This window comes from Topomyia yanbarensis, chromosome 1, assembly GCF_030247195.1.
Source record: "Topomyia yanbarensis strain Yona2022 chromosome 1, ASM3024719v1, whole genome shotgun sequence".
Taxonomy (NCBI): Eukaryota; Metazoa; Arthropoda; class Insecta; order Diptera; family Culicidae; genus Topomyia; species Topomyia yanbarensis.
The window spans coordinates 7,707,065-7,730,030 of NC_080670.1; the positions used below are offsets into that span (position 1 = coordinate 7,707,065).

General features: G+C 38.4%; 4 protein-coding genes across 6 annotated transcripts; 2 read left to right on the top strand and 2 right to left on the bottom strand.

Moving 5' to 3' along the window:
- Nucleotides 1-1,753: 1,753 nt before the first annotated feature.
- Nucleotides 1,754-3,910, top strand: LOC131676770 (uncharacterized). The gene is made up of 2 exons (XM_058956072.1): nt 1,754-2,195; nt 2,252-3,910. The coding sequence occupies exons 1-2, from the start codon at nt 2,188-2,190 to the stop codon at nt 3,165-3,167; spliced, it is 924 nt and encodes a 307-aa protein (XP_058812055.1). The 5' UTR covers nt 1,754-2,187; the 3' UTR covers nt 3,168-3,910.
- Nucleotides 3,911-5,092: 1,182 nt separating this feature from the next.
- On the bottom strand, nt 5,093-6,443 carry LOC131676769 (zinc finger protein 32-like). The gene is made up of 2 exons (XM_058956071.1): nt 6,157-6,443; nt 5,093-6,079 (listed from the first exon to the last, which is right to left on the bottom strand). The coding sequence occupies exons 1-2, from the start codon at nt 6,177-6,179 to the stop codon at nt 5,143-5,145; spliced, it is 960 nt and encodes a 319-aa protein (XP_058812054.1). The 5' UTR covers nt 6,180-6,443; the 3' UTR covers nt 5,093-5,142.
- A 7,428-nt stretch (nt 6,444-13,871) lies between these two features.
- LOC131676771 (dipeptidyl peptidase 3-like) lies at nt 13,872-16,645 on the bottom strand. Of its 3 annotated transcripts, none has more exons than XM_058956073.1 (5): nt 16,566-16,645; nt 16,361-16,504; nt 16,145-16,297; nt 14,984-15,878; nt 13,872-14,919 (listed from the first exon to the last, which is right to left on the bottom strand). In XM_058956073.1, the coding sequence occupies exons 2-5, from the start codon at nt 16,478-16,480 to the stop codon at nt 13,925-13,927; spliced, it is 2,163 nt and encodes a 720-aa protein (XP_058812056.1). In that variant the 5' UTR covers nt 16,481-16,504; nt 16,566-16,645; the 3' UTR covers nt 13,872-13,924. The 3 variants fall into 3 exon arrangements, with proteins under 3 accessions (XP_058812056.1, XP_058812058.1, XP_058812059.1); XM_058956075.1 differs by having other exon boundaries at nt 16,569-16,623; XM_058956076.1 differs by lacking the exons at nt 16,361-16,504; nt 16,566-16,645 and having other exon boundaries at nt 14,984-16,070; nt 16,145-16,282.
- A 3,924-nt stretch (nt 16,646-20,569) lies between these two features.
- Nucleotides 20,570-22,961, top strand: LOC131693445 (dipeptidyl peptidase 3-like; the record flags this gene model as incomplete). The annotated part of the gene is made up of 4 exons (XM_058981258.1): nt 20,570-20,865; nt 20,928-21,080; nt 21,152-22,046; nt 22,108-22,961. Coding segments are annotated over exons 1-4 (2,022 nt in total), but the record flags the coding sequence as incomplete, so codon positions are not given.
- Nucleotides 22,962-22,966: the final 5 nt, after the last annotated feature.

The following is a 22,966-nucleotide window of genomic DNA, read 5'->3' on the forward strand; positions in this document are numbered from 1 at the left end:
AAATTAGATGTGCACATCCAGCTTGAGCGTAGCAAATCTGAAATGATTGGTAACACTTCTTCGCTTTTTTTTTTTAAATGTTGTTAACGTTTCGATTTCATCTCATCAGTAAGTGGTAGTTGATTTGATCACACACATGACCGCTAAGGCACTTAAATTGGTTGCCAAATACAGATCAGATGAAATTGACATGTTATTCCAAACTTACATAGGTATCAATAGTATTCATATCTGGTTGAAGGATTTCCTAATCAAGACAAAGGTCTACGACAAATAAGTACGTTAGATCTATGTATTTTCGAATCGGAACTTTCAAGGACATACCAAAGCCCTAGTTCTGGGTGGATGATTTCTCAACAGCTGTGCATTTTGCTCATTCGATCGCTGAAGCTTGTTGCATAATCTGATGTGCATACACTCTATACAGTGCCACCTGGCGATTAAGTGTTTTGACATCCCTTTTGGGTCGCAAGAAACAAGAATGAAGTGCTAGAATAGAATTGTTATTTCCTGGCTCACATTAAACACCGCAAGTCTTTCAAGAGCAACAAATGGTCGGTGTTAGGTCAGACTGGACTAATTGACATTGTATTGATATAGAGGAAATGACGAGTTTAGAGTTTGGATCACAGCATCCATCACGTTATAACTCTTATAACTATTACCATAATAATTAATACGTAATTTACATATTCTAACATATTCTAAATCCGGCAAAAGTTAAATATAGCTAAAGAAATTCTCTATCCAGTGCTATCATTATTTCACTTTTTGAGATTTTGCGACTTAGTCCAGTCTGACTTAACACCAACCAAATAGGACAACAATGCGTGGCTGTAGCATTTCTCATTCCCGCAGGGACCAGTCCTCTCGATAGCCGTGATCGTCTAGTTGTTAGGACCCTACGTTGTGGCCGTAGTAACCCCGGTTCGAATCCTGGTCACGGCAGTGTAAAAAAGCACTGTCACGGAATAGGGAGATTATTTTTTTGAGAAAAAATGAACGGGTAGGAGATAAGGTCCTCAGCGTAACTATTCTGTATTTTTTTTGCGAACTATTCTGTAATTTTTCTTTGAAAAAAATATCGACAAGCGACTCAAGGACGAAGCTTTTTCTAGAACGTTTCGGAAAAAAACACGATTTACGCTGATATCTGCCATACAAAAATTACTTAACCGATTGAAATAAGCTTTGCATACACATTCTATGTAAAAAATGCCTAGCCCCTACGAAGAGTTTTTGAGATAATTTTCCAAGTAAAACCCCCTTAAAAGGCGAAATTTTTCGCGAAAATTTTCAATTTTTATTTCAAATGATTAAAAAATCCATTTAATTGAAAAATTATTTCGAAAACTTCATAGGGTTTAGGCATTTTTACATAGTATGTGTATGCAAAGTTTGAAATAAATCGGCTAAGTAATTTTTGAATGGCAGTTAACACCGCAAATCGTTTTTTTTTTTCAGATACGTTCTACAAAAAGCTTCGTCACCGAGTCGCTTGTCGATATTTTTGCATAAAAAAATTACAAAATGTTATTGAAATGATGCATTGTAATATATAAAAGTTTTGATCAATTCGCTTTACCCAAATTTCCAAAAATTCTTAAAAAAAGTGTTTTCACGCTGAAAATCTAACCCCCCTCCCTTTCTACCCCCTTAACGTTACTTACGTCCTATTCTAAATTTTCTCCAGTATTATTGTTTATTGGGGCTTTACCCTCGATGAGTCGTTCGCCCTGGACAGATAGTTAAAGCATTCTGCCACTAAATGGACTGACTGTATTTGACAGTTTCCCCAAAGTTGGTTTCCCCTGCTGCATTTGACGATAGATTTTTTCTTATCCGCAAGTTCCGTCCCAGGTTAAAACATCACATTGCGGGAACACCGTGTTGTAGAGGTATTTCTGACAGTTCAAAATCATTCAACTGCTTGTCTTGTCATTTTAAATCATTTAGATCACAGCATTGCGAACAGCCTAAACTTAAAATAGAACTGCTCGAATACGCAGGGTGCTCGAATCGAAATTCTGTTGTAATATTGTGGAAACGCATTTAGCATGTAAACTGTGTGCCTTTGTCAAATTTTGTTTTCTGTAAACAACAAATGTGTCGACTATTTTAAAATATTCTGGATTAAAAGAATACGAAAAATTACAAATCTTGTAATATCAAAATACGAGAAGCAAAATGCAGGTGTAAGTATTGAACAGATTGTGAGCGGCGTTATTCCTAACAACTTAAAAAATTCCAGTCCCGATCTCGAACCATCCGACTACTGTCGGCTGTGTTTTTCCCAGCATCATCTCAAGTGGGTACTCGAGTCATCCCAGCATCCACTGGTGGATCAGATTACCGAGTGCCTCGGGCTGTGGCTAGCACCGGAGGAAGATTTTCCTTGCACCATCTGTCGTTTTTGTTCCGCTTCGCTGGAAACTTTTGAAGCATTTCGTGAACGCTCAAAGGACTGCGATCTCGCGCTCAGAAAGAGTCGACTGGTACCGGTCAACCTAGCAGATTATATGGAATTTTCGATAGGTGATATTAAACAAGAATCGCTCAGCATCGAAAATGAACCTTTAGACGAGGAAACAGCACCGGAAAGTGTGCTTGAGTCACCACAGTCACCAGAAAGTACGATTTCTGAGGAGGCGGTTATTGTTGAAAGCGCCAATTTTCCTTTTGAACCAGTAGCTGAAAGTCTAGCTCCTCCAAGTGAACCTGTAGCACCGAAGCAGCAACCCGTAAAGATACGTATCATATCGGGGAAGTTCCGAGCTCCCAAGGGTGTCACGCCACCGATACACGTATGTGAGTTCTGCAAACGGCAGTTTGCCTTTAAAGGATACCTGCGAAAGCATTTGCGTCAATGTCACACGAATAAACAACCCGTTGAATTGCCAGCTGGCCATCAAACACAACCAATCGAAAAACGGGTGGAACCAGCTAAGTTGGTAGCTATCTCTCCGAAGGAATTACGAAAGCAGATGAATCTATATTGTGGGCCCGCGGTTCCCAAAGAGCAACTGGAGAAAAAGAAATGCCCCAGCCGGTTTGGCTGCGAAATATGTCATGCCAAGTTCACCAATGTAAGGTTGTATATGACCCACTTGAAGGATGTGCACGGGAAGTCTCCCAAAGGAACCGGAGCGGGCAATAAACCCCGTTAGTTAGTGCTTCATTCCCGCTTTAAGGTTGTTTGCGCTTACGAGAACGAAAAAATACGGTCGAGTCTTTTGAGCATATTTTAGAAAAGGTATTCACACTTTCGGTTCGGTTTAGTTTAAGGAATGAACCAAACAAAGCGTGTAAATTATTGTAGTACTGATTAATTAACGAATTATTTCCTTAATTTTAAGATAAATGAATAATTGAAATATAAGTATTTTTTGCAACTTGTCCAGCTTTTGATAAAAAAAAATTATTGGGCTTCGTTTATCGAGCCAGTTTGGTCAAATTCCTCACATACAACTCTCAATCCTACCGTAACAGTAACAGGATAAAAATAGACAACTTAAGTGGATTCACCGAGGAATAAACTTCGTAGGAGTCAATGGCAATGACGCGCATAGCGAAATATACGCGCTTGTAGTAGAGAACTTTTTTAAAATTCATTTTTTGTCCGCTCTGAATGCCTATCACCGACGCCAGAGAGCCCCTGGCATTTGGACCCTAGATAACGGCCCATATGGACCGGGAATAACGGCTTTACTCTCCTTCTGAAGGAAGAGGTGACCAGCATTTGCACCTCACAAAATCGGTCCAAAATATTTTGTTTTCAAGACGAAATAATTCAACGCCTTTCCCTTTTTAACGGGAATAGAAAGGCTTATGCATTGTTAGCATATCAGCGACACCTATGCTTTCGACCGAGAACTTCCCGTACTACTCTTGCAATTAGGGCTGCCAACATTGAGCTAGATGTCTACAACAGTGTAAAGGCTAGTTTACAGTTCGGAAAACGTGTCACGGGATTTGGGTCCTTGTGTATTGTAAATGGAGCTCGGGATTTCAAATCCCGTGACGGGAATTGAGTCTACACAAAAATGACAGTTTTCCTGAACTGTAAACCCAACCGCGGGAAACATCACGGGATTTTAAAACTCTCCACACAGAAAGCCGGCCGGGAACAATTCAACATAAATTGTTTCCGACGGGGAAAATAGTATTTTTAGAAGGTTTGCAATTTGCTGCAAGTTGGATACTGTTTGTATTTTTAAGAAGCAGCAGAGTTTTTGGTTTGACAGTTTGGAGAGATCTCGGCGGGAAATTTTCCCTGATCAAATCCCGACGCAAATCCCGTGCGAAATCCCGTGATCCATTTCCCGAACTGTAAACTAGCCTTAAAGCCATTATGTACCAAGAACCTCCAGTAAATCATGGTTATGCATTTGGGGAACGGCCGGTTGAAGACATCACGCGAAAACATGGATATATCCTTGAGGAAAAAAATTCATCACACATGACACAAATGTTGACACAAACATTTTTCATGCAATCCAATTTATTTATTCTCAGTTCTGCGTATCATTCCGACTTGTTTATTCAACTGGAGTTGTTATTCAAAAAAACCCAGTCTCCAATTTTGTTTTCGGTTCAGTATCATTTTTGTGCGTCAGTTCGCAATCTAGTTCCAACAACGATAGAAGCCTACAATGTAAGTTGTTCGGGTGACACAAAAGAAAATCGAAACCATTCATTAACCCTTAAATGCATACTGATATAAAGCCTTAACAAGAGGAATATATCGTATGCAACTAAAAAAATGAGCACTGAGGAAAAATGAGTTTCATGCATTTAAGGGTTAATCATTGAAGTACCGTTTGCAGGTCTTCCATAGGTCAAACTTTAGCTCAAATAGCGGGCGTCAAAACTCAGGCAGTTGTACCAAAAAGTGATCCAATCCAGAAGACTCCAGAGTTGGTCAATTGCACTATTGGACAACCGTGGTACATTCAGCAACAAATGGGAATCGGTTCGACGAGCAACGCTTCCAGTGATGAATTGCGTTTTGCCAAGCAAAAGCCCAATCCATAATCCAGAAAGTTTTTTTTCTTTTTTCTAAGATACAACTTTATTAAATATATGTAATCCACAATTGTCTTTATTATATCGAAAACATTTACCCCAGCGACAGAACCCTTCTTAATGCTCTACCAGTTTGTGATAGTACAGACTCTCCTCGGTCGGGAACGGCCTCCTGCAGATCTCACATTCCACCATCGTACATCCGTGGCCCGTTTTGTAGTGATACTTTAGACCAGTTCGATTCTTGAAGTTCTTCTTACACGACTCGCATCGGTAAACCACCGACTGCAGACTATCATGGGCATAATACAGATGCACCGACAGGCTGATGGCAGTTGAAAAAACCTTCCCGCTTGGGCACTGGTTGCACATGAACCTAGACGGTCGTCCAGTGCAAGTTGCTACGTGCATTTCCAGCTTGTCGGGGCTGTTGTAGGCCATTCCACATGAGCGGCAACTGTGGCAAAGTCTATGCTCTCGAACCACATGCTGCGATAGCATGCGGGAACTATACAGTTGCTTACCGCACTCGGGGCAATCAAATTTCTTGAGGGGCACAGACGGTGCAACCGGGACGGCTGCCATCGATTCCTGTGCTGGCGATTCATAATACTGAGCAGGTACTTGATTTACGTCACTCCCATTGAAACCACCTACATTCCCAGAGGGCTCTTCCAGTTTCACATCCTGCAACACCATCACATTAGGTTGCAGTCCTGGGTATCGATGATCCTCGACGATAGGCTTCTGTTCTGTTGAGGAATCAAGATCCACTGCTTGTCCCGGTCCGGGATCACTTGATGATCGTTGACTTTTCAAGTACAAGTCACACTGTTGACAGTTGTATCGAAACTGACGAATCGCTTCCAGCGACATACAACAATCGTGGCATACGCCGAAGGGGAAATCTTCGGTGACGGTAAGCCATATTCCAAGGCATTCGCTGATGATGTTGAGCAGCGGCTCGTTGGCTTCCTCCGGTGATTGAACAATTAACTCGATTGAGTTGGTTTTGAGGCACAATCGGCAAAAGGAGATGGTCCCAGTGTATGGCCTAAAACATGTGAGAACGAACGGAGAAGTCAAAATTGAATAGAACAATAATTTTAATGAAAAGGATTTTACACTTACAGCTCATGTTTTGAAGCGTCCATTTTACAGGTAACACTTTTAGCTTTTGTGGTGAAACGTCACCCACACGTTTGTTTACCTGGCTGGACGCAGGTGGCATTTTCGAACCTTTTCTAACCATTTTTTTTATCGAAGCCCGAGTAAAACGTTTTGTGGTGACAGTCGAGCAGTTTTTTCAAACTTATTCCAGCTTTGTTTAATTTGTATATTATTAAACGTACAGTAACCTGTTATATGCGTTTAATTTAGGTCAAGTAACCTTTCAATTTATTGTACTTTCATGTCAATCTAGTGTACATGAAATTGTTACTTTGATAACATTTAAATAAACGTAACATCGCATTAATTTCCGAATTTCTTCTTAATGCCGTTTTCAATTGATGTTATCGATAGCAGTACACCGGTGTTGTGGAGGGTGTCAACCTTTCAGATTTATGTGGACTCATCCAGATTTTTAAGCGTCGGTCACGTATACACATTTATTTTTGTCTGATCCAGATTTCAGAGAATTTGTCCAGATTTATCCAGACATTTTGAAATATAACCAAATAAGTTACAAGAGTGCGTCCATGATTTTTAAGGTTGGACACACTGAACAAAAATGATTCCAATATAGCGTATGATTTATCATATGAACGGCCTAAAAACTCGATGTTGACGATTTCGAATGGCAATCATTCAAAAAATAGTAAATTCAAGATCGAATGACTTCATATTTGAATTGGAATGAACAGGTTGTCGATTTTCAAATGATAAACATAACTGTAAAGGAATTGATTGCACTCGATAAAGTAAACGATGGCGTTGATAATCATCATTCCAAATCACAGCAGTTCATCATTCGTATTTCATCTGTTTTCAGTGCTCGGGCTGAACCAAATGACAATCATTTGATGCGCGCAATGCGATTGGGAGAAGTATTTCTTAGTTTTTTTTTTCTCTTTACTAGTAACAGCATTTACTAAAACCACATCCGTTCACGAGAGCAAAAAAATATTTGTAATTTTATTAGTGTTAACGATAACCTGGTAGTGTAAACTGTTTTTCAGGTCAAGAAAAATAACAAATATTGTTAATAGTGTTTACTGGAAAAATACATCTAGTTCAAACGATTTATTTGTGCCCATTTTCGGACAATATCACTGGCATGGGGGTCTTGAGAGCATACAGGAAATCATCCGCGACGGTCTTGGAATTGCAAAAAGCAAACAACTGTGAAAGACGAGGCGAACGAAGTATTGGATAAGGTGTCAAAAAGACAAGAGGTAAAATGTTTGGCAAAGGTTTGTACACGGTCAGTTTCACGATCTGGTTAATCATTTTAGAATAGGACAGCGTTCATCGGATGCCAACTCTGTTAATTGGTGCCTACATCAATTGTGACGCCGAAATGGCCATTAAGTTTTGATATCCCAGTAAGAGCACAATGGATATCATTGGGAACTACTGGTTCCGAAATATTACGGAGGTATATGGCTTCCACAACGAGTAGTTACGTGTGGCAACCCAAAAGTCTGGAAAATTTTCACGGGCCTGCTCGATTCTTGTTTTCAAGGCGGTCTCAGTCCCGCAATCAATACACTGAATTTTTGCACATTCGGGAGTTGCAGGATATGCCAGTGACGAGTGTGTAAAGCGAAAAACCACTATTGCGGTGAATAATATCACTGAACTAATAGTGATTGTAATCATTGATTGGTGGCGTTAGCTCGGCCTCTGAGGCGAAGCGAAAAGTTTGCTTTATCATCCCATTGTGGTCATTGCTGTGATATTGATTTACGCCAAAAAGGAAAATTGTAGGCAAATCGAATCAGTTCAAGATGTTGGCGTCAGTATCTACAAAGACGCCATTTTTGTGGGGTGAAAAAAGTGTAGCCGAAGAACAGAGAAATTCGGAGAGTGTGTTTTCTGTCAGAAAGAGAAGAGGAAGGCTGAGAATGGGTTAGAGAAGAGAGTGAAATTAGTCGAGTTCTCCATTCGGTGATACCTGGATGTGTGCATAATGAATATTAAGGGGGAGATACAACTAATGTGCTGCGGCTACTTATGGATAAACATATTCTACATATAATAAGGAAGTATTATTTATTTATTTATTTTGTATTTCTTCAGTCGGCAACCGTACTGTAAATATCTATTATGTACAATGTTTATGTTTATTATGTACAATGTTTATGTTTATTATGTACAATCAGTTTTTGGACTGCTTGAGTTGAGTGCGTCGCATGTAGTCATCGACAGGTAACAGTTAAGTCGGCATAAGTTGGATGTATTTGTTTTATGCGAATATACACGAATTGTACGTCAAGAGTTCGACCGTTTATGTGTGTGAGCGTCTCCATAGGAGGTGCATGTATATAAGGTTGACGATCCGCTGGCGTTTGTAACGATGGGAGAGCAGGACTGGCGGATCTTTTGAAGGACACTTGGTTGGACAAGTTGGGGATTTCGAATACCTGTTCACATGGGGGTCGTTTTGAATTCTTGTGTGTGTTGACTTCGTCACCATGCATAGAGTGAGAGGTTTGATTGATTCTTGACTTCAGTGTTACTTGTATTTGGGAGTGATTGGTATCGGTTGTCTTTCTTCTTTATAGCTCATTCGCATTTTCGTTTGTAACCTGGCTGTTTGCACGGGTCCATCGTCGAACGATACGATATATTATATTATATTATATTGTATTATATTGTATTGTATTATATTGTATTATATTATATTATATTGTATTATATTATATTATATTATATTATATTATATTATATTATATTATATTATATTATATTATATTATATTATATTATATTATATTATATTATATTATATTATATTATATTATATTATATTATATTATATTATATTATATTATATTATATTATATTATATTATATTATATTATATTATATTATATTATATTATATTATATTATATTATATTATATTATATTATATTATATTATATTATATTATATTATATTATATTATATTATATTATATTATATTATATTATATTATATTATATTATATTATATTATATTATATTATATTATATTATATTATATTATATTATATTATATTATATTATATTATATTATATTATATTATATTATATTATATTATATTATATTATATTATATTATATTATATTATATTATATTATATTATATTATATTATATTATATTATATTATATTATATTATATTATATTATATTATATTATATTATATTATATTATATTATATTATATTATATTATATTATATTATATTATATTATATTATATTATATTATATTATATTATATTATATTATATTATATTATATTATATTATATTATATTATATTATATTATATTATATTATATTATATTATATTATATTATATTATATTATATTATATTATATTATATTATATTATATTATATTATATTATATTATATTATATTATATTATATTATATTATATTATATTATATTATATTATATTATATTATATTATATTATATTATATTATATTATGTTATATTATATTATATTATATTATATTATGTTATATTATATTATATATTGATATATTGATATATTGATATATTGATTATATATTGACGTTATATGCATATGATTTATGGGGTGAGGAGGGTCCACCAGTGCATGAAGTTACAACTGGACAATGAAGTGGAAGGCCAATCGGAGTCAAGGAGGAAAAGTGGTCGTCGTTCACAACAGATCAATATATTATATTTATTGAATGCGTTTATCCATGATTTTCAAACTACTTAATTAATTCTTCATGCTCATCGTTCTCACCATACTTATTTACATTTATTTCTATCTTTCTCAGGAAAATTGATACATACTGTTATTTGAAACTCACTGAATTTCGTTATATTCACTGCGTCATAATTTTCGTTGCAACTAACGTGTTCACCATATACCTTGTATAACAATGGTTATATTCATGTATGTGTTATATTCATGTATGTGTTATATTCATTATTTTCATTAAATTGTATTCATTAAAGGTTTTATTCATTTTTCTTATTAGGTATGTACACAATATTCATTTTATTCTTGATCTTGAGCTATTTGTCAACTATGCTATATTACATCATATACAATAAATTTAATTCGCTATATAATACACTATATAACATTGAAAACTGGGAGGGGCTGGGAGCACCAGGGTATCATATGAATTGAGGACTGGACGAAGGAACGTGGATAGCCAGCCTAAGTCACTTGAAGAAAACTTGTTTTCATCAGAAGGTCTGATATGAGTTTGACGCACCCTTCTCAAAACAAACCATCAGGTGGGTAAAGCAGGTATAGCGAAATTTTTTATCTTTTAACTGAAGTATTGTTGTTGGAAGGAAGCGGGGTGCGTGTAAGTGCCTCTGCTTACGCACCCGCCTAACCCTTTTTGATTTCCCTTCATTAACAGCAATAATGCGAAGGTTTTACGATAATCTATTTCGAGGCTACCGTAAGTCTACCCGCATTCATTGGAAAAACCTTGAGCTGATGGTGGCTTAATATCACATCACATTCGGGAGTTGCAGGATATGCCACATGAGGAACCGATATGCGATCGAATTTGGTTCTATCCCGATGACCGCGCCGGCTGGACTGTTGCCGCCGCTACATACGGAACGTGCCATATGCCATATATATTTAACCCAATATATTCCGAATCACTGTCGCGAGGAGAGGGATTTAAGAAGTATAGCTCCCATGCCTCCGCATAGCTCAATGTGGTCCTGATGTTCGTGTGCCAACAAAGTAAAAGATCATGGCATGTTCGGTGATAATAGTGAGAAAAAGAAATTGCACATGTCCCTCGAATAAGAAACTAATAATGTTCAAAGACAATCAAAAATTTAGTAAAATTACACACTGTACAAGACGTCCGGATTTCCAAACAAGATTTGATTGGATATTTGAAAACAGCGCATTCCCGTGGAGACCATTTTGAATAAACCTTTAGCAATTGGCGTCTCCTGCACCAACGACATATAAGTTCTTAACTTTGAAAAGCTCCGATGAATTCGAAACCAATGAAACCCTGACCGAAGAAGTTGGTAGACCAGTGGACAAATTATACCTACAGCTATGACTCGCTAGATGTGGCCAACTTTGTATCTATTGTTCGTGAATGGAAGCAGACATGCTCCGCTAGCATATTTCCTCTATTCAAAGAGCTTGGCGTAATAGGTTCTCCGAAACGAATGTGACTAAAACGTAGTATTGATCCAATCGAACAGCAATTTTCAAATATCAGCGGCTCGTATCAATTTGTCCATTTTTACAGAAAAAGTAACAAACCGTTGAGTTCCTATATATTAATCAACTTCCAAACGACAATGTCCTGGATTTATTTAAGCTTGAGAAGACGGATGTTTTTCTTATATATACGATGGTACCAAATACGACATCATCGCACAGCCATACAGTTTTAGGTGTACCTTTGAATTGCCGTCTCTTATTACCAAGAGTAATTTTCAAAAAAATACTTGGTTGGAAATGAAGTAAATCCAAACTACGCTAAATCTCGACTGACTGGATGCATCCTACGGGTAGCATCTTTTTAAATTCTCGTTGAATGTGAAGATATATCCTTGTACGATTTCGACAGCTAGGATCTGTGATAATTATATGGAGTATCATTGATCAATATTAATGTTTCAAAGGTTTTCTTCCATTTAATTCCACTATGTTTAATAGTGGAATTAAATGGAAGAAAACCTTTGAAACATTACGTACATTCCACCTCCTTAAGACCTCCGTTCGCGTATATATTGTGATCAATATTGTTTCTCTTTGTTCAAAGCCGTCCATCAGGATTCTTCTAATACCACGCATCTCAATAAAATAGAGCAAATCGTAACTTCTTTCCGTAATATCCTAAGAGGAGAACAAACGAACTATACTGAAGGGAGCAACGGAACCGGGTATCACCTCAGGCTATTTACTATTTAAACAGATTTGAACTAAAAATGTATTTGTATACCATATCTAGCCAAACATTTGAAAAGAACCCATCTGTCAAACGTAAAAATAGAGGAAATTATAAAGGGAGTTTTGAATTTGTTTCAAATTCATTATAATCTTATTTAAAAAATTGTTACTATTTTATTTCGTTTGATTGCGTTAGATATATCTTACATTTGATTAATAACCGACAACAAATAAGTGTAGCATGGGATTTAACTTTAATAAATTTAATAGAATCGCATTCAAATGAATAGCTAAAGGCCAGTCAGCAGCTGACTTCATTCAGTAACATAAATTATGCTAAAGCTACAAGGTGCAGTGTCGCGACTCGATTCATTATGATTGGCAACTATACTAAGCAAAATTTGGAATGCAAAAACCATCTTTTTATAGTACGGTAGCAAGTTTTAAGCATTTGATTTGTGTTTATGGATACGAATTTGTAAAATCTAGGCTGCGATAATATGTGTGTCCTACTTAAGGGGAATTGTTTAAATACAAACTCACCAAAAAGCAGCTATTAGATACTATTTAGAGATGTTTTCAAAAGTTTATTATAATAGCCAATAGTTCTTAAATAAACCAATTAAAATAATATTCGTTTTCATCAATTTCATCACGAATTATATAAAAACAAATTCCTTTGAACTGATGGTCTACCTCAAACCAAAAAACTATCGACTTGCTGTTCGAGCAACTTTCATTCAATTTTTTGATGACATGCATGCGAAAAAATATTTGGAGTAGTTCGATTTTCTTATTTGCTATATAAATTAAACATGAGACTATCTGATCGAATGTGACGTTTTAGTTGTTGAAAAATAAATGATCACATTTCAAAACAGAATGATTGCTATTTCGAATTTTACAACTTTTGCTTTTATCTTTTGTATGCCTATCATTTGATGTTTGCATACAAAGACGAAAAGTTGATTGCAACAAAAATCAAATGGCAGTCATCCAAAACACAACTGCCAATTGTTAAAGGGCCAGGCCAACAAGAATATCATTCGATTTAACGCTACGGTTTTGGTACAGTGCAGAGAAAGGGTAAAATTCGCAAACGAAAAAGCAGTTTTTTTTCCACACCGTATGTCAGATCTTCATAAAAATCAATCAGCAGTACTGTAACAACATTCTACATACGCTGATTGGGAAATCACAACAGACTCGGCGATGATGATGATGTGCTCAATAACCAGAGTCGGTGACGGGAATGATGATTATGAGGAAGGTGTGTTGAAAACCGTTTTCTGGACAACAAACTCCTTTTGAGATTTAGCTGGCGGTGATTTGAACGTTAGAGACGATAATGATGTCGCTATTCGTTTTCTGTTCCCACATGGTTTCCGAACTCGCAGCAGCGGCGTTGATATTGAGCATGATGAATTTGAGCTTATGATTATGTTTGATTTTTGATGACACTGATATGAGCAAATTGGTTCGATATGCATTCGTTTGTAAAACTCCGAAAAATCGATTCACTATCCGACATTTTATGCACTGACCAAAGCAACGAAAGCTGAGAGAATAGCTACAGAAACACGGTTGGTTGTTGGACATTAGTATTGTTACATTGTTTTCCTTTTGCTGGTATTCAAGACTCAGTCCTCTGGGCTCGGAAAAAAATCTTCGATTTTTGGGCGGTTTTTTACCCTTCTTTTATAGAAACGTAAAAAATCTAAAACCAAAATCCTCTGTTTGGATTTCTCTGTTCATAAAAACATAGCAATTCAAAAATCTTGTACGATATATTTATTCACAAGAGTAACAATTCAGTAAGTATTAAAGATTCGGAAAATACACCTCATCTTGTTTGTAGATTCGTTCCAGCACTTCATCGATATCCGTTTTTGGGTAGCGATCCATCCAGGACTCGATATATCCTTCGAAGTTCGATTCGTACAACTTAAGCTGTACGGAACCATCCTCAGCCAGAACGGTATTCGCCTGGACATTGATCATTCGGGGCTGTTTCCGCATAAGTACGATATCTCTCCACCTAGCCCACGGATGTGGACCCGTCTCATTGACCTCCGAATAATGATCGTACAGTTTGGTCGCCCCCGCAACATCACCCGTCGATTTATAGAACTGGAGTTTTATTAAAAGTTGCTTGATCGCCTCTTTACCAACCGTATTGATCTTGCTGCGATCAAGCTTTAGTAGAAGATTTTGGCCTGCCTCGGTTTCTTCAACGCTGACCAGACCTGCACCGGCTTCTAGCAAGGCTTTCATTATAACAAACCGGGCTTGGTTGTGAGCTTGCAGCCAGGTTTTCTGCGTTGGATTATACAGTTCCAATGCAGCCCCAACACCAGCCCACACAACCAATAACCAGTTGACATATATAATATCCTCGATTTCCTGCTTATCGGTGTAGCCAAAAATCTCCAAAATGTCTCGATCCAAACTGAGGTAGAGTCCAACCGCTTCCGCACGACACTCTTCATAACTTTTGCCTACTGATTCGAACTTAGTGTCGAAAGTCTCACCGGGCTCATACCATTTGCTCACTGGCTCTCCATCCAACAGACTTTTTACCTTCTTCCTGTCAAAGTTGTACTGACCCTTCTCATTGATTCGAAGCAACTTCCCACTTCCGTGCCCCAGCAGCTCGTGAAGGCCAACTTGAACTGTAAACGATGCCGCCTTGTAGCGCTTCATCAAAGCCTCATCCTCCTTCGATAGGAATGGAATCGGTTGTGTTTGGCTTATATTAGCAATCACATTTCCCAAGGAGACGTTCTTGAAACCTTCATCTTGAGAAATTTCTTCATCTGGAATTAAAAAATGGAAAAGTTAAGAGAACTTATATAACTTTGCCTTGCAATCTAGACTCACAACGAGGGATGTTCATCCCGGACGGTAGCATCGACCCCGACATGGTAAGAATGTCCAGCGAGGTAAAATCTGGCTGCAGATATTCATCCTTCTCGTAATCCTCTCCCCAGGGTAACAGTTTAATGGAACTTTCCGCTTTTTCAACCAATAACTTAAATTTAGCTGACATTTCTTTGTTGACCATAGCGACAAAACCACAAAACTCGCCGCGCTGCCCAACTGGATCCCTATAGCTAAATATAAAACCAATATATGTCTCAACAACCGGTCCCTTGTCCTTAATCCAATGGCGGGAACCAGTCTTATGGGCCTCTAAACTGCCTTCGTTGAAGCTTTCAATATAACCGTCGATCATATGCTTCTGATAGTCATTCGCTGCAAATTTGCTTGCCTCTGCCAAATGGTCATTAACAATCTGCATAACTTCCTTGTAATCGCCCCGGGTGATCTTGAAAATGTTTCCTTTGTACTCAACAGGGGATGTCGTCAATCCTTCTTTCTCTCCTTCCCTGGCGGAGGCAAGCTTTATATTGTACACGTTTTTGTCATTCTCAAAGGTCTTGAATGTTCGGCAATTGTATGCTTCAAACTTGTTCTCCATCATCCATTCAGTGATCAGTTCCGTATCGTAGCGGGTTACGTTCCCCGAGAAGTACGTTGTTACTCCTCGGTCGCATAATCCCAGAGTTTTTGTTCGTTCTGTCAGTAAGAAAATTGGATTCCTCGTCTTCTCCCAAAGCGATCCGATCGTTGCAGCGTCCTCTTTAAACGCTTTCGAGCTCTTAATGATCAGATCCAGTCTGTCCTCGTCTAAATTTGGTACAATCTTGCTGGCACCCATGCCCTTATAATTACCGGCGTTGGACAGGAAGCCACAGACGTACACCAGAAATGCCTGTCGGATTGGAATGTGTTACTATATTAGCTAAGAATATTTGTCAAAGAAATGTTGAGGATCATTTATGCGCCTGTGTGCATAACAATTGTTGCGGCAGCCTTATTTGCTCATGTAAAATGGCTTTAAATGATCCGGCTCAGACCGTTTTATTTTTTTGCATCTGATGTACGCAAACATTTTACATTTCAACTGCGAAATAAAGCTATCATTAAGCGTATTTGCTTTACTAATTGCTGACCAAGGTGATAAGATAAATCACTTACCGTAAATTCATCCTCGCTAATACCCGCCTCCAGTGCGGCCTCCTTCAACTCCCCGATAGGTTGCACCAGTAACAGACGATGCAGTAGGGAAAAGATCAGCGGAGCTTCCGGGCTCGATTGGACCAAGGCAATCAGCCCGCCTGCCCAGCATGCCTATGGATAAGATGATCGGTATTGAGTGTTATTTTGGAGAACAAACTATTGTAAAGCTGTAACCTGGCTAAAGTGGTGGGCATACAGTTTTTCCTTCTCAGTAAGAGCTTTAAAAGCGGTTGCACATTCCAGCACCGCAATTGGCTGGGTATTCGGAAGAACGTGATGACTTTTGTTGATCATTTCGGTCCGATGTTTTGTGTATGCCTAGAAGCAAAGCAGTGGGAACTTTATAATTATGGCAGTTAATATCGTCCAAAACGATTACTGCTTTTGATCACAGAAATAGGACCCTGGCTAGAAGAACTGAACTGAACCGGTTTCGGCTATGTTTGTTTTGAACCGTTTTGACGTTTCAATTTAACGAACCGAGCAGGGTGGCCAGAAAGAATTTCTTAATATCGGTAAGCAGCGATGCCACACGTTTTTTTGAAATGCCTGTAGAAGAATAACTAAAATCTCGACAAACATATGATTACGGCCTAAAAGCCAACTGTCAAAATCCACTTTGAATGGAAATTTCAGACAAACCGTTACAAGTCCAACATAGTTCACAACAGTTTATGAAAGAGAAAACTTTTCTCTTTCATTTACTTCCAACATCTGTGATTGGCGTGTATTGGTTTGTCCGGAATTTCCATTCAAAGTGGATTTTGACAGTTGGCTTTTAGGCCGTAATCATATGTTTGTCGAGAAATGTCTGTAAAAGTCTGTAGATGGTTGTGTAAATCCTAGTTACACTAAAATTTTACTTTAAAAATAGATTGAAAGTAGAATTCTATTGTGAATGAATCACTCGTATTCGAAAACAGTTATTCTAGCGCAATTTTACTAAACATTATTACCCTTTTAAAAATCTGTAGATCTCTGGCTACGTCTGTAGAAGACATCAAAAGTCTGTAAAATACAGATATGTCTGTAAATCTGGCATCGCTGTCGGTAAGGCTGTTCGCAATGCTATGCATGGTGTAAATTTGTTTCAGAATCTGTCAAAATACGTCTAGAACACGGTGCTTCCAATGCGATGTTGTAACCACCAAAGAGAATAGGGAAAGAGACGAATAGTGTGAAGCCAAAAATACCTTATTGAGCAGACCAATCGTGCAATGTAAATAAACATTACTCATGCCTGAGTTGGAGGAGATAAGTATTGAACTTCTATCAAAAAAGAAATTTGAATTTTCGTCAGAATTTAGTTCAATCGTGATTGTAAGGTGCATTCTAGAGTATATGTATGAGTAAAAATAAGCTTTAAAATTATTTCATCTCTTTGTTTCGAAATGCACATCGTTTGATAAACAAATCCATCGATCGACATACGGTTTGTTTTCCAAATATAATAGGAGTCATTTAAAGTGCTGCCTGTAGAAGCGGTTGCCAAAATTCTAGTGTTGAAATCATCATAAAGGGAGTGTTGCCGTTTTGACTGATTTTCACTCTTCGTCTCTTTCACTATTCTCTTTGGTAACCACCTGTTCTAAATGTTGTTTATTTGATTTTGTTATTGTTTGTCACTTATGTGACACATACGTTTTTTTTCTGCGGTCAGTCGTCGCACATACTAATGAAAAAAAAAATTGGAACAGTATTCTATTCGTGTTTTAAATTATGGAAAATTTAAAACAAAATAGTCGAGCTGTTTTAAATCTGATCCAAAAAAGTGCTCGAAAAATAGAACTGCATCTCAGCATTGCGATCTGTTTTAGTCGGTGATGTAAAATAGAACAGCCCATAATCTGTATTCACTCCTATCCAGCTCGCAGTTACGACCGACCAGAATACGACAAACAAAGCTCAATACACTCGAATGTCCCAATTATAGTATTCGATGCTTTTTTAATCCTTCAAAAATGCCTCGTTATTTCTCTTTTCAACTTCCTTTTCGTACATAGAAATTGCAATGATATTTGACAACCCAATAAATCCAACCGAGTCCAGTTGTGAACCAAACTCTGGCCGATATCAATGTCGTTGAAACGAGCTTCTTCTCAGTTTGATAGGTCGTTCAATTTGCGACCTGAAGAATTTTCTTTGGTCTCTGAGAAGACACATCGACGTTTTGGTGACTCGTCTTTTGCTAGAGTTATCTGGCCAGTGGCATTTTTCGTTTTTGCTGGAAATCCGCGAACATGCTTCCAATCCTTAAAACGGGAAATGGCGAAACATCAATATTTAGCGTGTTATAACTTCATTGAGTGCTCACTCGAGCTGGCGATTATGGAACTACTTTAGGATCAATGCAAGCAGTACCTAATCAAGGATTAATATGGCTACACGCCTGGACGCTTAACAGCGACTAACATGTTGAGTCTAGCATCATACATAACAGGAGTATGGAATGTCGCTCTTAAACTGATTTGATTTACACCAACTTATCCACTATTTGATAACAATAAAAAAAAATAAATTTGGAATATACGGTAGATTTGTAGCTGTTTCGGTTCTAGCTCTCCGATCGAGAGATAGAGATTGCCACGTACTTATTTTTACATCAGGAATAGCGGATGGAAGCTGCTTGAGACCGTCGATGTTTCTGCTTTACTTCAATGACGTGTAATTAGTGCTTAAAACTCCTCGGGTTCAATACAGACAATCTCAAAATATTTTGTATCATCCGCTTGATTCAGAATTGCCGATTTTTCCAAAAATAGCATGAAACCCTCGCTGAAGGTGGTGTAGCGAGAACTGGGTGTGTGTAAATCCGAAATGTGGCCGGTGATTGAATTCTAATGGACTTTCTGACCTACCATATCTCAGAACTTTTTAACTTCCGAAAACCTACGGAAAATGCACAGTTGATGGAGAGGTAACGGGGAAGGCAGTCCCCTTTCGATTGTCCTGGTTTTTTACTCGTCTGATATGGTCACCGTATCTCTGACCAAATCCAACTCGAAAAAAAGTTGAGGATGTGTCCAAAATCAACAAAAATCGGTAGTTTTCGGTAGGGATAAGAAAATATCGGTAGTTTTCCCTTGGTCGTCTGTGAATCGGTAGGGAAGACCAAAATCGGTAGGACTACCGATAAATCGGTAGGTCTGGCCACCTTGGCCAACAAATAAATGGGGTTTCGATTGATGTGCCCTCCCTCTAGGAACGGTTGGTTTCAAAATCGTCCAATGAAGGACGTTCGTTGGACCAATTTGGACAACGTCCAAATAACCGTTCAACGAATGTCCATCGTTGGACCCGTGTTGAACGATTTTGAAACAATTTTTTTGACGTCTCAGTGGGCTGGAGTAGCTCCGTGCATGTTTTTTTGCACGCTCATTCAACACTACTCAAAATTTGAGTTCAGAGCACTCAATTTCAAAACTAGAAGCATTATGTCAAAAGATGAGTTTTAATTTGAGTAGAATCAATTCAACTCGTGAGTAACCATTACGTTTTCAATGTTTTGATTAAAAAAAACTACTTATTCTCAAAAAAAAGTTCGTGGAGTCGGACGACGGCAAAAATAAAAAAAAAATCTTGCAGTTGAACAGTCGACACGAATCGTTAGGAAGACTAAAAGGTTAGTTTCATTGAGTTTGCTTCTGTTCAAATTTAACTTCCTTCCGTGTTTTAGTAGTTCCTGCCATTTCAACGAGATGCCGATCAACATGAAGCAGATTGCAAAAAGACCCTCGGATTAAATCTCCAGACATTGCAAACACCTGGAAAACGTTCTGGAGGTACAGGTGATTTATTAAGTACCAATAATTTCCTTTGTAGTTATATAAAAACAGCGAAATGGTTATTTCTTGTATTTGCTTTTTGAATAAAGTGTACTCAAATTTGACATTTTAATATCAAACTCAAAACTGAGTAGACGAGGAAAACTCATGGGATTTTCGATTGATTGACACCGGTGTAGTGGAGTGCACTGGAACTGCACCATTTTTGCACTTTCTAGCAGAAGTACAGAAAACTGGGTATGTTCCATTGACACTTCTGCTAGAAAGTGAAAAACCAGTGCACTCCACTACACCGATGTTAATCAATCGAAAATCGCATCAGTTTTTGACTACACGCTCATTCATTTAAACTCAATGTGCCAGTCACTCAATTTAATAAAAAGTGCACTGCTTGGTGCACTGAATAATTAATGTAGAAATCAGTGTGGTTTTAAATAACATTTAAATCAAAACTTCGAGAATGTCTTCACTTTTTTTCTGTTTGGGCCAAATGCGAGCTTCGCTGTTTTCAAAAAATATGCTTGAATTGCTCGAATTACCGTTCAATGTACATGAATCTGGCAACACTGTTCAATTCGAGCGTATTCAACCTTTTTCGAACCGACCGGCTTTTGCTTTTTCTGTCAACTCATTCGATTCTGTACATCGCGCATTCCGTCGTCGCTGCATTTTTGTGGTTATCGTGGCATATATTAATCATCCACTAGCATCTGAAAAGTGTACCGTCATCAGTTTCTCTGCCGTTCATATTTCAACCACTGTAGCTGGACCACAATGACGGATAAAAGTCAGTATGTTCTTCCAAACTCGCAACCCATCGTGGAACTGGATTGTGCCGCCGCGTTCAATGCACTGACCGAGAAGGAAAAACTGTACGCGCACTATTTCAGTCAGGTACCTACTCCGTTTAGACGTTCGACTTCGTTAATGACTTCAAATTTCGTCTAATCATTTAGGCGTCATGGACCGGTGGTTTGATTGCTCTGGTTCAATCGAGTCCGGAATCGCCGTTAATTTTTTCGCTTCTGCATAGATTATTCCTGGCAGAACCCGTGGACCAGTTGAAGAAGGCAGCACTGGAGGCGGGTGTGGGTGAGGACGAGTTCACGGTGTGTTTGCTTGTTATCTTATCGCAATGTATTTTTTAATGATGGTAATAACTTTGATTCCACTCGGGTAGGCTTTTTTGGTTTACGCTTGTGGCTTCTTGGCTAACAGCGGCAACTACAAGGGTATGGGTGACAGCAAAATTGTGCCCAACCTGGACGAGGATAAGTTTGAGATGATCGTCAAAAGTTCGAAGGCTTTCAAGGAGGATGAAAACGTTGTGGGAGGACTTTGGGAAAAGACTAGAACACCGATGTTCCTTTTGTCTGATCGTACCAAAACGCTGGGACTGTGCGATCAGGGAATTACAACGTACTTTTCGTCCAATGTGACTCTTCAGGATACGGAACTGATCAGTGAGTGGATGAAAGAGAATAAGCTAGAGGCGTACATTTGTCGTACGTTCAAAACTGTTGAAGATGATAAGACGGTATACAACATCAAGCTTGCCTCCGCCGAAGAAGGGGAGAAAGAAGGATTAACTTTGGCTCCTGTAGAGTATAAGGGGTGTATTTTTAAAATTACTCGCGGAGATTACCGAGAGCTGATGCAGAAGGTGGCGGATCATCTTTCAGAAGCGAACAAGTACTCGGCGAACGAAAATCAAAAAGAGATGATTAATCATTATGTTCAGAGCTTTACTGAAGGTAGCTTGGATGCGCACAAGACCGGTTCCCGCTACTGGATCAAGGACAAAGGACCGGTTATTGAAACATATATTGGATTCATCGAAACCTACAGAGATCCGGTGGGACAGAGGGGCGAGTTCGAGGGTTTTGTCGCTATGGTCAACAAAGAGATGTCAGCCAAGTTCGGAACGTTGGTCAAGAATGCTGAGAACTTCATTAAACTGTTGCCTTGGGGTGAGGATTACGAGAAGGATAATTATCTGAAACCGGACTTTACTTCGTTGGATATACTGACTTTTGCCGGGTCGGGTGTGCCTTGTGGGATAAATATTCCCAATTGTAAGTCTAGGTTTTAAGCTACTGCATTTTACTTTAAGTTGTTTTGTTTTTCTTAACATAGATGACGAAATCCGCCAAGACGAAGGATTCAAAAATGTGTCCCTGGGTAACGTACTGGCCAATACGAACAAAACCGACACGATCCCGTTTCTTTCTCCGGAGGATCAGGCTCTGTTGAAGCGCCTGAAGGCGTCAGCTTTTGAAGTGCAGGTCGGTCTTCACGAGTTACTGGGTCATGGTAGTGGGAAATTATTGCGCCTGAACGAGAAAGGCGAGTACAATTTTGATCGGGAGAAGGTCAAAAATCCGCTGAATGGGGAAGCAGTCTGCAATTGGTACGAACCCGGTGAAACGTATGACTCTAAATTTAAATCGTTAAGCTCGAGCTACGAGGAGTGTCGTGCAGAAGCGGTCGGTCTGTATCTGAGCTTGAATCGTGACATTTTGAAGATTTTCGGTCACACAGATGAGCAGGACATGGATGACATCATCTACGTTAACTGGCTACTACTAGTATGGGGAGGAGTCGGCGTTGCGATGGAATTGTACAATCCAACACAAAAAGCCTGGCTGCAGGCTCACTATCAAGCTCGGTTCGTAATCATGAAGGTGCTGCTGGAAGCCGGCGAGGGGTTGGTCAGTGTAGAAGAGACCGAGCCAGGCAAGAATTTGCTGTTGAAATTTGATCGCAGCAAGATAGAAACAGTGGGTAAGGAAGCCATCAAGCAGTTTCTGCTAAAGCTGCAGTATTATAAGTCTACCGGAGACGTGGTGAGTGCTACTAAGATGTACAACCACTATTCGGAGGTCAGCGAGGAAGGTCCATATCCCTGGGCCAAGTGGCGTGACATTGTTCTGCTGCACAAGAAGCCCCGCATGATTTTCGTGCAGGCGAACACGGAGCTGACGGAAGACAAAAC

Bases quoted from the DNA above. Each gene is read 5' to 3' on its own strand.
- LOC131676769 (XM_058956071.1), bottom strand. From the start codon at position 6,179: ATGGACGCTTCAAAACATGAGCT. The intron at 6,080-6,156 runs GTAAGTGTAAAA...CACATGTTTTAG, and splicing joins GACGCTTCAAAACATGAGCT to GCCATACACTGGGACCATCT.
- LOC131676771 (XM_058956073.1), bottom strand. From the start codon at position 16,480: ATGATCAACAAAAGTCATCACGTTCTTCCGAATACCCAGCCAATTGCG. The intron at 16,298-16,360 runs GTTACAGCTTTA...TCTTATCCATAG, and splicing joins ATGCCCACCACTTTAGCCAG to GCATGCTGGGCAGGCGGGCT. The intron at 14,920-14,983 runs GTGAGTCTAGAT...TTTTAATTCCAG, and splicing joins CGGGATGAACATCCCTCGTT to ATGAAGAAATTTCTCAAGAT.